The 13,866-nt window shown below is 36.0% G+C and overlaps 1 protein-coding gene across 1 annotated transcript in view; it reads right to left on the reverse strand.

The window, feature by feature from the left end:
• LOC141492312 (ADP-ribosylation factor-like protein 13B) overlaps positions 1-11,844 on the reverse strand; it is a 63,615-nt gene extending 51,771 nt beyond the window's left edge. Inside the window, exons 1-3 of the mRNA XM_074192782.1 lie at positions 11,772-11,844; positions 3,419-3,489; positions 1,272-1,521 (exon numbers count right to left, since the gene is read on the reverse strand). Of these exons, the coding sequence (XP_074048883.1) occupies positions 1,272-1,521; positions 3,419-3,489; positions 11,772-11,839 (389 nt within the window). The 5' untranslated portion in view covers positions 11,840-11,844. The remainder of the gene's footprint in view (positions 1-1,271; positions 1,522-3,418; positions 3,490-11,771) is intronic.
• Positions 11,845-13,866: the final 2,022 nt, after the last annotated feature.

The following is a 13,866-nucleotide window of genomic DNA, read 5'->3' on the forward strand; positions in this document are numbered from 1 at the left end:
CATGGAGGTGGTGGACAAGAAGGAATAACTATGAAGAAGTTAATGATATTGAACTGCTTGTATTCCTGCATGGGAAGTAGATACTGATAACTCATATGAACATTCTCATTTATAAGAGCACTTGAAAGCAGCATATATATAGACAAGGCATTGGAAGGAGCTGAATATAATGGTAAAATATAGTAAAAAAATGAAGTCAATGTGTGATAAAGGAAAGTACTGAGATGAAGGGAAAGGAGAGGAAGAAGGGACTAAGATATTTCACTTAAGAGTCAAGAAAAAGATATTTGGGGCAGCTAGATGGTACAGTCAGGAGTACCTGGGTTCAGATCCGGTCTCAGACACTTAATAATTACCTAGCTGTGTAGCCTTGGGCAAGCCACTTAACCCTGTCTACCTTGCAAAAACCTAAAAAAAAAAAAAGTCAAGAAAAAGATATTTCAGTGGAGTGGAATGGGTGAAGGTGAGGGGTAATCAATGAGCCTTCATTCTCATCAGAAATGGCTCAGATTTAATAGGGTATAGAAATTTATTTTACCCTAGAGAAAAATAAGAACATAGGGATGGGATAAGGGGGATTGGTGAGAAGTAAGGGGGGGGGAACAGGTGAGAGAAGAGAGGGAAGACCAACTCAGATACAACATAATCTTGAACAGAGACAGGGTGAAGAGAGAGAAAATAGAATAAATGATTGTGGGAAGGAACAGAGAGCAGGGAAATACAGTTCATAATAGCCACTGTGGAAAAAATAATGAAGCAACTTCTTTGATGGTCTTATGATAAAGAAAGCAACTCATACCAGAGACAGAATCATTGGAATCTGAACACAGAATGAAGTACATTTTTTTCTCTCTCACTCTTCTTGAGCTTTCTCACCTTCCTGGGGGGTGGGGGATTATGTTTACTTTCATAACAAGATCAGTGAAATAATATAAAATAAATAAACCAAAACAACTAATAACAAAAGAAAATACATCAGAATTTGAACTCATACAGGATATGACTTACCAATGTAAGATGACTCAATAGAAAAAAAATAACACTTAAAAAGAAAGTTAAATGCCACGCATAGTTTCCATGATACTAGTACAATTAATATGGTCATCTGTCCAATATTTCCAAATACATGTCAATCTCTTTATTACAATATATCACTTATAATGAATTTATATATATATTACAATATATCACTTATAATGAATTTAGATAGATAGATAGATAGATAGATAGATAGATAGATAGATAGATAGACAGATAGTCTTGTTACTTACACCAATAAAGGCTTCCCTGATATCCTAGGATGGCTTATGACATCAGTGATTGTATTTTTCACTTCAGGAAATCTGAAAGTATCACTGGAATCTACCACAAAAATGATTCCATGTGTCTCGGCATAGTAATGTGGCCAAATTCTGCGAATCTTCTGTCCACCTCCTACATCAAGCATTGTTACTTGAAAATTTCCATGTTGAAAATCAAGGCTAGAAAAGCCTACGGTGGGAAGAACTTCCTGGGGATTTTCTATTTTAAAGGAGAGAAAAACAAAACAATACATTCTTTTTTTTGTTTGTTTTGTTTTGTTTTTCTACTATGCACAACTTATTTTTTTTAATTTATTTTTATTAAAGATATTGAGTTTTACAATTTTCCCCCAATCTTGCTTCCCTCCCCCCCCACCCCCCCACAGATAGCACTCTTGTCAGTCTTTATTTTGTTTCCATGTTGTACCTTGATCCAAATTGGGTGTGAAAAACAATACATTCTTTAGGTTTGCATTTGCTAATACTAAGCAGTATGAATTTTCAAACACAACTAAAATCTGACATCATTCGACTAAAGTAAAGCTACACTATATTGAAAAAATTCTCCTTTTTTTTAAGATTTTTTTTGCAAGGCAGATGGAGTTAAGTGTCTTGCCCAAGGCCACACAGCTAGGTAATTATTAAGTGTCTGACACCGGATTTGAACTCAGGTACTCCTGACTCCAGGGCCGGTGCTCTATCCACTGCACCACCTAGGAGCCCCCTTGAAATATTCTTTTAAAGAAATTTACTAACTTAAAAAATATTTTGTTGGGCAGGTATGTACTATGTGAAAAAATACAAAGAATTACATGATACAAAGACTCTGTCCTTAAAAGAGCTTAAGCAAATCTAAAGGAAAGCAATACAGATACATAAAAAATTAGATAAAACAAGCGGTGACTTACAAACCATACATACAAATGATTTGCTCCTTTACTCTCTCCCTAATAATAATATTTCACTCTTCTTATTCAATGTTTAAGTGTAAAGAACTGAAGATAGATAGCCAGAAAGCTGAGTAAGAGCACCAGGTCTAGAATCAGGAAGACCTGAGTTCAAATCAGGTCTCAGATACAGACTCAGAAATATGTGATAAAGTATCAAATGAATGACTCCATAGGAGAAAAACGGTAACTGAGTTAGTCAGGAAAGACTTTATACTGAGGGTGCCTAATTACTTCTAAAAATGTGTCTTCTGAGTATAACCACTCCTCTTTCCTTTCTAATGAAGGATGACAATCTTTTGCTGCTTTTGCAAGGCAATGGGGTTAAATGACTTGACTTGCCCAAGGTCACTCAGTTAAGGAATTATTAAGTATCTGAGGCCAGGTTTGAACCTAGGTCCTCCTGATTCCAGGGCTGGTGCTTTATTCACTGTGCACCCTAACTGTTCCTGGGTCATAAACTTCTAATAAAGAGGAAGGAATAAGGAAAAGGACTGCTTCTGAGGAAACATGGTGATTTTAAATCAGAGTAAGTAGGTTCAAAATCTGCTTGTGAGATGATCCTGGGCAAGTCATTTCACCTGTTTTGTTATCTAGACAACAAGGGGATCAGACAAGATGATCTCTAAGGTTCTGCTTCAACCTTATAGTTCACAACATATGATCTACTCTAATAAGGAGGAGTAGATTAGAGAAAAATTTGTGGGAAAAATTTGAGCGAATGAATTATACAGGCTGTAGATAGGAAATACATACAAACACACACGCACACACACACACACACACATATGTATGTATTTTCATCCTATCTCAAATTCAAGTGCATATACTGAACAGTTAGTTATGTCTGTCTCAGTTTTCAAGAATGTCTGGATTCTCCTAAATTTCCCTATCAACTGAAAGGAATCATGTTCTCCCTCTCTGTGCCTATCCAAGTTTTCCAAATTGAGAGCCACAACCTAGTGGGAGCCCTCAACCAGTAGACATTAAGGTCCTGCTCTGTACTACCAAGTCTTTAACAGACAGAACAACAGTAAAGCCAAGCTACTAATTGAACTGTCATACCAATTAGTGGTCTGAAGGGTATCCAAAAATAAAAAATATTTTTTCCAAAATAGCTATTCAGAAATTACAGATAATTAAGCAATAATATAAATATCCATAGCTTACCTCCTTGGATTCCTTTCACTGTTGCAGTTTTACCAGCCTCATCTAGTCCTACCATCAGTATTGTTACCTTTCTAAAATCAAGAAAATTTTAACATCACCTTAAAATTTAAGAATCACTTCAGTATATTATAAATTTACATTTTTAATTTTTTATTTCTATGGCACAATTAAGCAAAATTCATTTTAAGTTAGTCACTTTCTGATAAACTATGAAAATAATTCAAAATGGCAGACAAAAAGCAGCAACAATACCTTAGGACAGTCATGAATCTAAATGACTGAAAAGATTGAAGGTGATGCTCTGAATAGAAATAATTAAGTTGAAAAGAAGGTTAAGTGAAAAGACAATTAGATCCATATTGTGAATACAGTTGGAGTTTACTACGGAACCTCCAGTTTCAAATATTCCATAGAATGCTGAATACCTTTTACTGGAGCAAAAGAGACACTTGTTATCTATATTTCAAAGTAATGGGCATAAAGGTAATGGGATATAACATAATGGGTAAAAACAAATCATGGAGGCTTAGGAGGTTGTTAAGAAAAAGTAAGGGAAGAGTGAAGAGGGTCCAAAGCAGAATTCAAACCCAGTTCTCTAGACTTTCTATGATGCTCCCACAATGTTTAATATTCATTAATAAATAATAAATGTATTTTTCTAATTAAATCACCTATCAGAATATAAATAGAACACTCATTTGTAAGAGCAAAATACCAATATGTGCTATTTAACAAGCTATTAATTCCTCAAAAATAGTATGTGGTTAAAAGCAAAGGTTATTCCCCAATCATATTCATGCCATACTCACAAAAATCTAGCTTTCTAATGGTGAACATTTAGATTAGCCCAAACAGATCCATTCTCACTGCTGTTACTCCTCTCATCACCTGCCACATCTTGCTTAAGGTAAATTTCACCTCCCTTCTCTTCCTTCCAGTTCCTCCTCCTCCTCCCCATAATTCTTGCTCTGGACAGAGTAATAAAGTCAACATAACTACTTCTGGAAAGAAAATGTGGAGAACAACAGTTCCCATCTTGAAGTCTTCGTGCCTGAAAGCACTTCTCCCAACATCTTCTTTCCCTCTGGGAAACCAAGTCATTTATATAAAATCCCCCGCTTTTAACTGTTGAAGTTGAATTGATCTATAAAACCTGTCTTGCAGGTCTTGTATTGTTATCTTAAGGACTTTGCAAAGTGGCAATCATCCAAAAAAGAGATAAATAAGTACATTTTCAATCATTAATTCAAAATATATTCTAACAATTTCCTACAGAAACTTGACCAGTGTAAATCAACTGCCATCAAATGTAAAGCTCAAGAAGCCTACAAACCCTTGGAGTCAGATATTAGATTTTGCTAAAGGTATAGCAGTCAGGTGGGAAGATCAATTAAGACTTCAAACTCAGATCATAAGAAATTTACAAAGAAAAGATGATAAATGATTATGAACTGTATTGACTCATACAATATAAGCTTTAAAAAGAAGTGTATATAAATATATGTGTATAAACGTGTGTGTGTGTGTGTGTGTGTATGTTTATGTATCAGATATCAGAAAGCAGAACAGAAGTTAGAGCTCCTGGTCTGGTTTCAGGAAAGTCCCTTAGAACTTTACTATGTGATTTGAGACTACTCAAATAATATTTGCCTCCTTTTACTCATCTGTACCATGGAGATAATAATATACCAATTTAACTGCCTTTATTGCTATACTTTTATGTTTATCATGGAAAGGTTTGTTTCTTTTCTAAATTAAAATTTAAATTGCCTCTTTTATATTTTATAATTGCTTCTAGCCCTTATATAGGAATTATTGAAGAACTGCTCATTCTACTACTCAAAAATTAAGAATTCCCCCCCTACTGGAACAAAGAAATCGTCTCCTTATTCACATCTTTTTAGTATCTTTAAATTTTAATTAATGTATTCATTTAGATCTTAGTGTGATATACATAATCTAAAACATGAATAATACTATTCTTTCTAGTAATGATGTATAGCTGCATTTCTCTGAAGCAATAAATTTGAAAATCATATTAAGATCAATATGGGGGCAGCTAGGTGGCAAAGTGGATAAAGCACCAACCCTGGAGTCAGAAGTAACTGGGTTCAAACCTGGTCTCAAACACTTGATAATTACCTAGCTGTGTGGCCTTGGGCAAGCCACTTAAACCCACTGCCTTATAAAAAACCTAAAAAAAAAAAGATCAATATGAACATGTTTTGTATGATTATATTATCTTTGTAATATGGGTTTTGGTTTACTTTTTTCCTCAATGGGCAAGGTAGAAGGAGAAAAGGCATATTTCTATAGATATAAAAAAATTTTTGATATAAAATAGAAAAATAAGTAGTCTTCTTTTAAGAATTACTCAGATGCTACTCCCTTCCTGAACCACATCAGTGTTAGTGCGCTTTATCTCTTTAAATTACTTTTTATTTATTTGTCTGTATATACTGTGTTCTCTGCAAGATACAAGTTCCTTAAGGTCAAGAATTGTTTTTTATTCTATATCTAGTACCAACTCAGAAGCCTATGTAAAATAGGAACTTATAAGCACATTTTTAAATTGAGTAACAGGGGCAGCTAGGTGGTGCAGTGAATAGAGCACCAGCCTTGGAGTCAGGAGTACCTGGATTCAAATCCGACCTCATACACTTAATAAATACCTAGCCGTGTGGCCTTGGGCAAGCCACTTAACCCCATTGCCTTGAAAAATCTAAAAAGAAAAAGGAAAAACAAATTGAATAACAGAAGCCAAATGTTAAGTCAGAGAAAGTTTAAATACTGTATGTGTGTGTGTGTGTGTGTATATATTTTATATATATATATATATGTATATATATACATATATATAAAATTTTAAGAAGTGGACAACGGCACAATATTTTCAACATCCATATTTTCATAGGAGTTTCATTCATTAAAATAAAGGTTTAGACAACCCAGGGTGTCTTGTCTATGTAGCAAATATTAACATATTGGTTTTTCATTCAAATATATGAAACAAAAACTAAAGTAAGTCAAAAAGACATCTCATGTTAATCAAAATATTTGCAGAAATAGTGTTTTTAATCTAAAGACAAATTCAAGTACTTGCAAACATTTCTAATTACTAGGTTAAAGCTTCCTAAGGTATTTATGTTGCATACCTGAACTCTTTTTTTTCTTAACATTCATTCTTTAGGTTATATAATACAATAGAATCTAATTATCCAAACATCTTTTTTTCCTGTTACTATGTACAGATGCAAGAAAACAAGAAAAAATCACTAAACTATATGATATTAGTGTGGGATGGTATACAGACAATCTGAATTAGCTATTTCATAAAGAAATAAAAGACTCCAATTTCTCTAAGTGATCTACACATCCAAATACATTTTTCCAAAATGGAGATTAGAAATTCTTAGGTAACTGAAAAAGTAAACTGAATTTTTTAATAAAAGCAAAAGTAATAGAATATATGATGACTTTTATAATATGCTAGATGATATTGCTACAATGGAATAGTCTCCATCCCTGCCAGGAAAACTTTGGATTAATTATTGCAATCACAGAGTTAACAAACAAATATTTATCTTAATTTTATTTAAGGCAAGGAGGTTAAGAGTGACTTGCCCAAGGTCACACAGCTAGGCATCTGAAGGAGGATTTGAACTCAAGTCCTCCTGACTCCAGGGTCAGTGCTCTATCCATTGAACCACCTAGCCACCCCAAAAATGTTTACCTGGCATACATTTTAAATTTAAATATACTAATATTTTCTCCATCACTTTTTTTTGGTTTTTTTTCCAGGCAATGGCATTAAATGACTTGACCAAGGTTACACAGTTAAGTGTCTGAGGTGTCTGAAGTGTTTGAACTCAGGTCCTCCTGACTCCAGGGCCAGTGCTCCATCCACTCTGCCACCTAGCTGCCCCAAAAAACAAACATTAAAGCAAATTTTTGAAGACCTTAAACAATCCTGAAAAATACTGCTAAAAATTATGGCATCTCAATTGTTCCAGCTAAAAATATTTAGAGTTTTGCTAATTTACTATTTATTGCTTTAACAAAACATAAAGAGATTTTCCCCTTAGGATACCAGGAAAAGAGAAATAAGAATTTCAAGAACTAGTGAGAGCAAGAATCTCATTAAACTTCATTTTATCTCCCAATAACAACCTAAGAAACACTTAAATGAATAGACTCTCATTTGATAACACCAACTGGGATACAAATGATACTCTAGGGTAGTGTTTCTTAACCTTTCTATCATCATCATCATTATTATTATTATTATTATTTTGTCATGGTTTGCTATGTCAGAATGTTTTTAAATATACAAAAAATACACTACATTAGATTACAAAGGAAAACAAATCATTAATATAACAATGTATTTTTTTCCTATCTTTGTTCATAAACTTCCTGAAATGTTTTCATTAACCCCTTTGTGGTCAATGGAACATAAGAATACCTGCTTTTAAGTGTTGGTGAAGATGAACTGATCTATAAACATTCTAGAACCATATCCAAAGGACTATCAAACTGTGCATAGCCTTTGATCCAGCAAAGCACTTGGAGGTCTGTATTCCAATGAGCTAAGGGGGAAAAAAAGGAAAAAGAGAAAGAGAAATGGACCTATCTGCAAAAACTATTTTAGGAGCTCTTTTTATGGTAGCAATGAAGTGAAAATTGAGAGAAGGCCCATCCATTGAGAAAATGCTGAACTAGTTGAAATATAAGCTTGTAATTGAATATTTGCATGATATAGGATACAACAAGTAGAATGGTTATTAAAGAAGAGAATGTCACACTTGGTTCTGAATCTGAAACTTCAATACTACCTTTCTAAAAACCCTAAGAAAATTTTCTTATGCCAAAAAGTCAAACTTTTGATTCTTAAATGGAGATTGGCATTACTTTTTTCCACATCTAATCTCCTAGCAATGAATTCTTTTTTTTTTACAAGCAGCCCTTTCCATACAATGTAATGAATTTGTATCATTCCAATTTGTTTAAATTTTGCCTATTTAGGGGTGAGACAGATATCATAGTAAAGGAAACCAATGTGATGATTTTTTTATAGTTCTAGAAAAATGATATATTTGTCTTTCAAGACATTCCAGTGAAAAATAGTAATAGCATTCTAAATATAACTTTAAGAAAAATCAAATAAAATGTTTTAAGAACAAAACTAAGGAAAATAACTTTGGGTTTATTTAAAATGAAATTCAAAGTTCTAAAAGAACTACAAAATGACATCAGAAATTGTAATAAAAATTCTTAATCAAAATATCATAAAGCAAAAATCAATCTCATTTAAACTGATGACATCACAAGTTCTTGAAAAGTCTAGAAGGTGAAAGGTTTAAATTTCTTTAGATATTAAACATGCTATCAATCATTCCACAAAACCACAAGCCCCTTAAGTGGAGTATTTCCAATAAAACCATTTCAGGGTTAATATTCCTAGTGAAGTCCTCTAGGATTTAAGATATATTATTCTTAAACTATTTCAAGAAGAAATCCCCTTGTGCTCCAAACAGGAGGCTCACTTTATTAAATTTGATAAGACTACTTTTACAGACTACTAGAAGGACAGTAGACTTTTTCCCCATGAGAAAAACCTTGCATTCCAAAGAAGCTCATAAGCCTCCTGTTTGATGATGAGACTATTTTTACTGACTAGGATAGTAGAAGGCCTTGCATACTCAGGCATTATTTCACTTAGAAGACATAGAAGGTCATTAAAAGTCTTTTTTGATGTTCTCACCATATGGTTCTCACCATATGGATTGTGATGTAATATTTTATGAAAGCCTTTCCTTCTTTTCTTTGTTGCTGGGTAGATTTTCATGAGTAGAATGTAACTCTGAAGTCTAACCAATGAGTCCACAGAGAGAGACAATAGGGAAGAGGAGGGGATCTCTTTAGGACATATAATCTTGCTTGACTGTCAATCTGGGGCAGATACTTGATCTTCACTACTTTTGTGAGACTTGGAGGTGTGCCCTTCTCTGGAGAAAAGCAAATAAAAAATTTGTTTTGCTCAGATCAGCCCCTGACGATTTTGTTTAGTGTATTTTTATCACACACATCTTCAGTCTAAGTACAGTAGGTAAATGAAGTAGAAAAGAAACTAAAAAAAACAGTCCTCAAACAGAATTATTGAGCCCCTGGGAAGAAATAAAAACAAACTTCCTTACGTTCCTTTCACCAATGAAAGGGTAGAGGGCAATTCATATGAAAGGGGCACTCACAGATCTGAGATATCTTCCTAACCAACTTCCTGGGAACCTACAAAGATTGCTCAAGAACTTGATAAATCAGCAGTCATTTTCAAAAGTGTAGAAATCTTTCAAGAGTATTCATGTAGTTACAAGGTCAATGTATATTATACATTTAGAAAAAGAAAAGTTCTTAACAGTTATGATTACAAAGAAGGATAAATTCTCTCATTAACTAGATTATTAGGAAATTAGCCTTGCATTGTTAAAAACAAGATGACTTCTGGAATTCATAAGATTGTGAATTGAATTTAAAAGGGATTTTCAGAAACACCTAGTCTTAGATCATCAAAAATTTTCAATTTGAGAACTAATCTGACATTATTTCTAGAGATAAAGGTAAAAGGAAATGGAGTTGAAATTTATCCATTTGTTAGCCATTATTAACTGGTAAATTTTGATTGTTTATGACAACCTTTGAGAGAAATCAATGGTATCTAGCCTTAAAACTGGTGGAGCTTGCTATTTGGGGTAAAAAGACTTGGCAACTAGAATAAATTTTATTCTAAAGTATGATTTTAGACACCATTGTCTAATGAATAATTAAATCAGCATTTTACCGTTCAGAAGAACTGTTGCAAGCTAATGAAATCCACAAGTTAAGAAGAGGAATTGTGCACTTAAGACTGTCATAGCTGGAATTGTTTGGAAACAGGCTCAGAGGTAAATCTTTAACCTCAGTTTAATATAGGTCCCTTCTGGCTCAATTTCCCCTTTGTGCTCCGTGAAAAGGCATATTTTTAATCTGGATATTCCTTAGCCATGGCCTCATAGCTGACTGTTAAATTTGACACTTACCTTAAGTCAGATATAAGGCAGGATTTTTTTTTCAATAAGGTCAGAGTTTTTTCTCTGTAGCAGATTTCCTCAATTAGAGCAAGGAGTCAATAAAAGATACATGTGCATGCATGTCTGGTACAACAGAGTGTTCCCCTGCGTAGAGAAAAAACCAATGCTGCCTGGATTGGTTAACTACCAAATTATATATGATAGATAATTTGATAAAACTATCAAGTACCAACGTCATGGTCTACAATTTTGTTATCCATATTTCTTTGTATTGTTAATGTTCCATCTGCATTTTTGCTATTGCTGCATTCATATTGTCAACTCCCAATAGAATCAGGATTATGAAGTGGGTGTATCACAGAAAAGACACTTTGAAGGTTTGAAGATCTTCACATTCTCTTCAAGAGATATTTAAGTGACTGCCTTTGATGATCTCAGCTGAGAGCCTCCTTGTGCGTCTGCTTTTGTTTGTTTGTTCTTTTGTTTGTCACCTACTTTGTTCTGCAAAACCATTGATACCTGTGGCCCTTTTAGCTATCCCTTGGTCAAGTCCTCTCAGTTATTCCTTACTCTACTTCCCCTTCACATCCTCCTGTTCTGGTCCCTAATATTCCTATTCATTTTCTTTGCCTAACCTCCTAATAGCTGGGCCCTGGAGAGCCTAATTGGGTTTGTGTACCCCCCCATAGGGACAAATTGGGACTCACAGAAATGAGGTCTCTTCCTAACCAACTTCTTGGGAACCTATGAGCAAAGATTGCTCAAGAACTTGATAAATCAGGAGTCACTTTCCGTAATGCATCCTCACCACCTCACTCTGACATCCCCTACTCACTCCTACATCAGCATACTCAATATCCTTTGTTTCCAGGCTTCTTCCACAGAGATCGCTGTTCACAACTTTACCTCTTTGCACTTATCTCTCCCTCCTTTGACCCCAAAATCCCTGACCTATCAATAGTCAGCCCTCTGAGACCACCGCATCTCTAGACCCATAGTCACCTGATCCAAAGATTTCCTAATCCCTTCTACAGAATACTGCTCAAGATGACTACAATTTGGGAGGGAATAAAACGTCCTCTTTACCAACTCTCCCGCACATGGGCACAAATCCGGGTGTCGTTTCTTTGAAGAATTAGTCTTTCCACCTTGACGACTCCAGGTGCCCCCGAGGAAAACATGGGAAAACAGAATTGTGAGGGATTCCAGCAAATCGTGGGTGTGGGCACGTGCGCGGCCCGAGCGGCCCCCACGGCGGGGCTGCACCCCGCCTTCCCGCCTCCTACCTGGCGCGGGCCGGCCTCCACGGCGGGCAGCACCAGTGGCCGGCCAGGCATCGGAAGCACCTGCTCATTTCTCCTGGCAGGGAGCAGGTGCCAACGCAGCGTCGGGCCGAGGGTCGTGGTGGCTCAGCGGGCCGAGCGCGCACGCGCACGCGCATGCGCAAAGAACAAACCAGGAAGTGGGGGAAGGGTGATGAGGGGAGGAAGGGACGCTGGGAGAGCCCAGGGAGGGCCGCGGGCTGGGAGCGGAGAACACTCGGGAAGCTCCCGGAGCCACGGCGGAGCCTGCGCGGCCGGTAGCGGCTCTAACGGAAGCTCCGGAGCCGCCTCGCAGCCGCGGCGGCCTCCTGATTGGCCCGAGGAAATGGTGTGGGGGAGGGGCTTCCCTGCAGCCCCGCCCCCTCTGTGTAAACAAAGCCTGGCTGGGCGGAGTCCTTCTCATTCTCCACAAATCCTAAAAATCAATAAAAAGAGAGAAGAAAACCCTAGAATGCACTGATGTTTGTTTATTAAACTGTATGCAGGAAGGCTGCTCTCCCATCCTTGGCTCTTCTTTGTCTGGAGAGCTCAACAGCAATGTCTCTGGGAGGTTAGGTTGTGTCTTCACATGCTAAAAGAATTGGGAGTGAGGCAACCTCATTCAGAAGTCAAAGGAACAACCATCAAAAAAATGAAAAAAAATTATCCTACAATTATTTTGATGTTTCAGGTGGCATTTGGGTCTGTGTGAAATTGTTATTTCTGACCCTTCTAATTACTAAGTAGTACGTCTACCACTGTGTAATCCCTGGAAAATCAATGAGTTATGCAGTATGATAGAAATAAGCAGCATGCAGATACTTTTATCATATGTTGATATATACAATATGTTGATATATTTATAAAGGGAGGAAGTAGATGTAAATCTCTCAGGTTCAAAATGAGCTTTGGGAAAAAATTGTGAAGTAAGTGATTTTTTTTTAATCATCTCTCTTTGCTCATATGTTACATCTTTGCTTCCTGTCAACTGGACCTAAACATGTCTTCATCCTAAAGGTGACCAGACCCAAACAAATCAAACTAGAGACAGGAGAGTCAGAAATCAAGTTTAATTTCAAAGGGAGGGGGCGGCTAGATGGTGCAGTGGATAAAGCACTGGAGTCAGGAGTACCTGGGTTCAAATCCGGTCTCAGACACTTAATAATTACCTAGTTGTGTGGCTTTGGGCAAGCCACTTTAACCCCATTTTCTTTGCAAAAATAAAAAAAAAGAAATAATTTCAAAGGGAAGAAAATGCACATAAGTGAAAGTCCATCTTCCTCTAGACAGAGGACTTATGTCTTGTGGTAAGAGTAGAGCCTCATTTCTCCTGATGTCATGATCTTTTAGAACAAAGGACAAACATCATCAAATTCACAACTCTAGAACTGAGAGAGAAAATCTCATCTACACACACACACACGCACACACACACATATATATATATGCATAGTATTATATGTAAATACATATACACAAATACATGCATATCTATGTATAAATGCATACATATATTTAAATTATATATATATATATATGACATTTCCAATACTCTTTACTCTTCATGTCTTTTCTTTGAGACTTTCTCCAGTTTGTTCTGTATGTATTCTCTGCAGAATGTTGGGCACCATCCTTATCTCCTTTCCCAATTCAGAAATAAAACACAGTAGGAAAATGTAACCTATTGATTTGAATCATAGAAATGGGATATTTTCTAGTCATATTTAGACTTTAATTTGTTGGTAGGCAAGTTAAATATCCTCAAAGTTATTCTGAATGGTATAGAAAACAATATGCTTTCAGCCATGCTTAGAAATCATTCTTCCAGGCCTGGCTACACTACCACCCCGGGTTCAAGTGGTGCCCCTGAGGGGCTGGTGTGATGTTCTCCCATACTATCTGCTTGGTCAACCATTCTAGTGCATTTTCCCCATTCCCCATTCCCATTCTCTCTCCCCCCCTCCCCATCCAGTATCTAGCTTAGTATCTAAGAGCTTAATAAGTTCTTGATGACTGACTAGTTGATCCTTCTTCAATGTCACAGATTCATAATCATGATATGGCCTTGAATTCTGTACTC

This window comes from Macrotis lagotis, chromosome 6 (genome assembly GCF_037893015.1).
Source record: "Macrotis lagotis isolate mMagLag1 chromosome 6, bilby.v1.9.chrom.fasta, whole genome shotgun sequence".
NCBI classification, from domain to species: domain Eukaryota; kingdom Metazoa; phylum Chordata; class Mammalia; order Peramelemorphia; family Peramelidae; genus Macrotis; species Macrotis lagotis.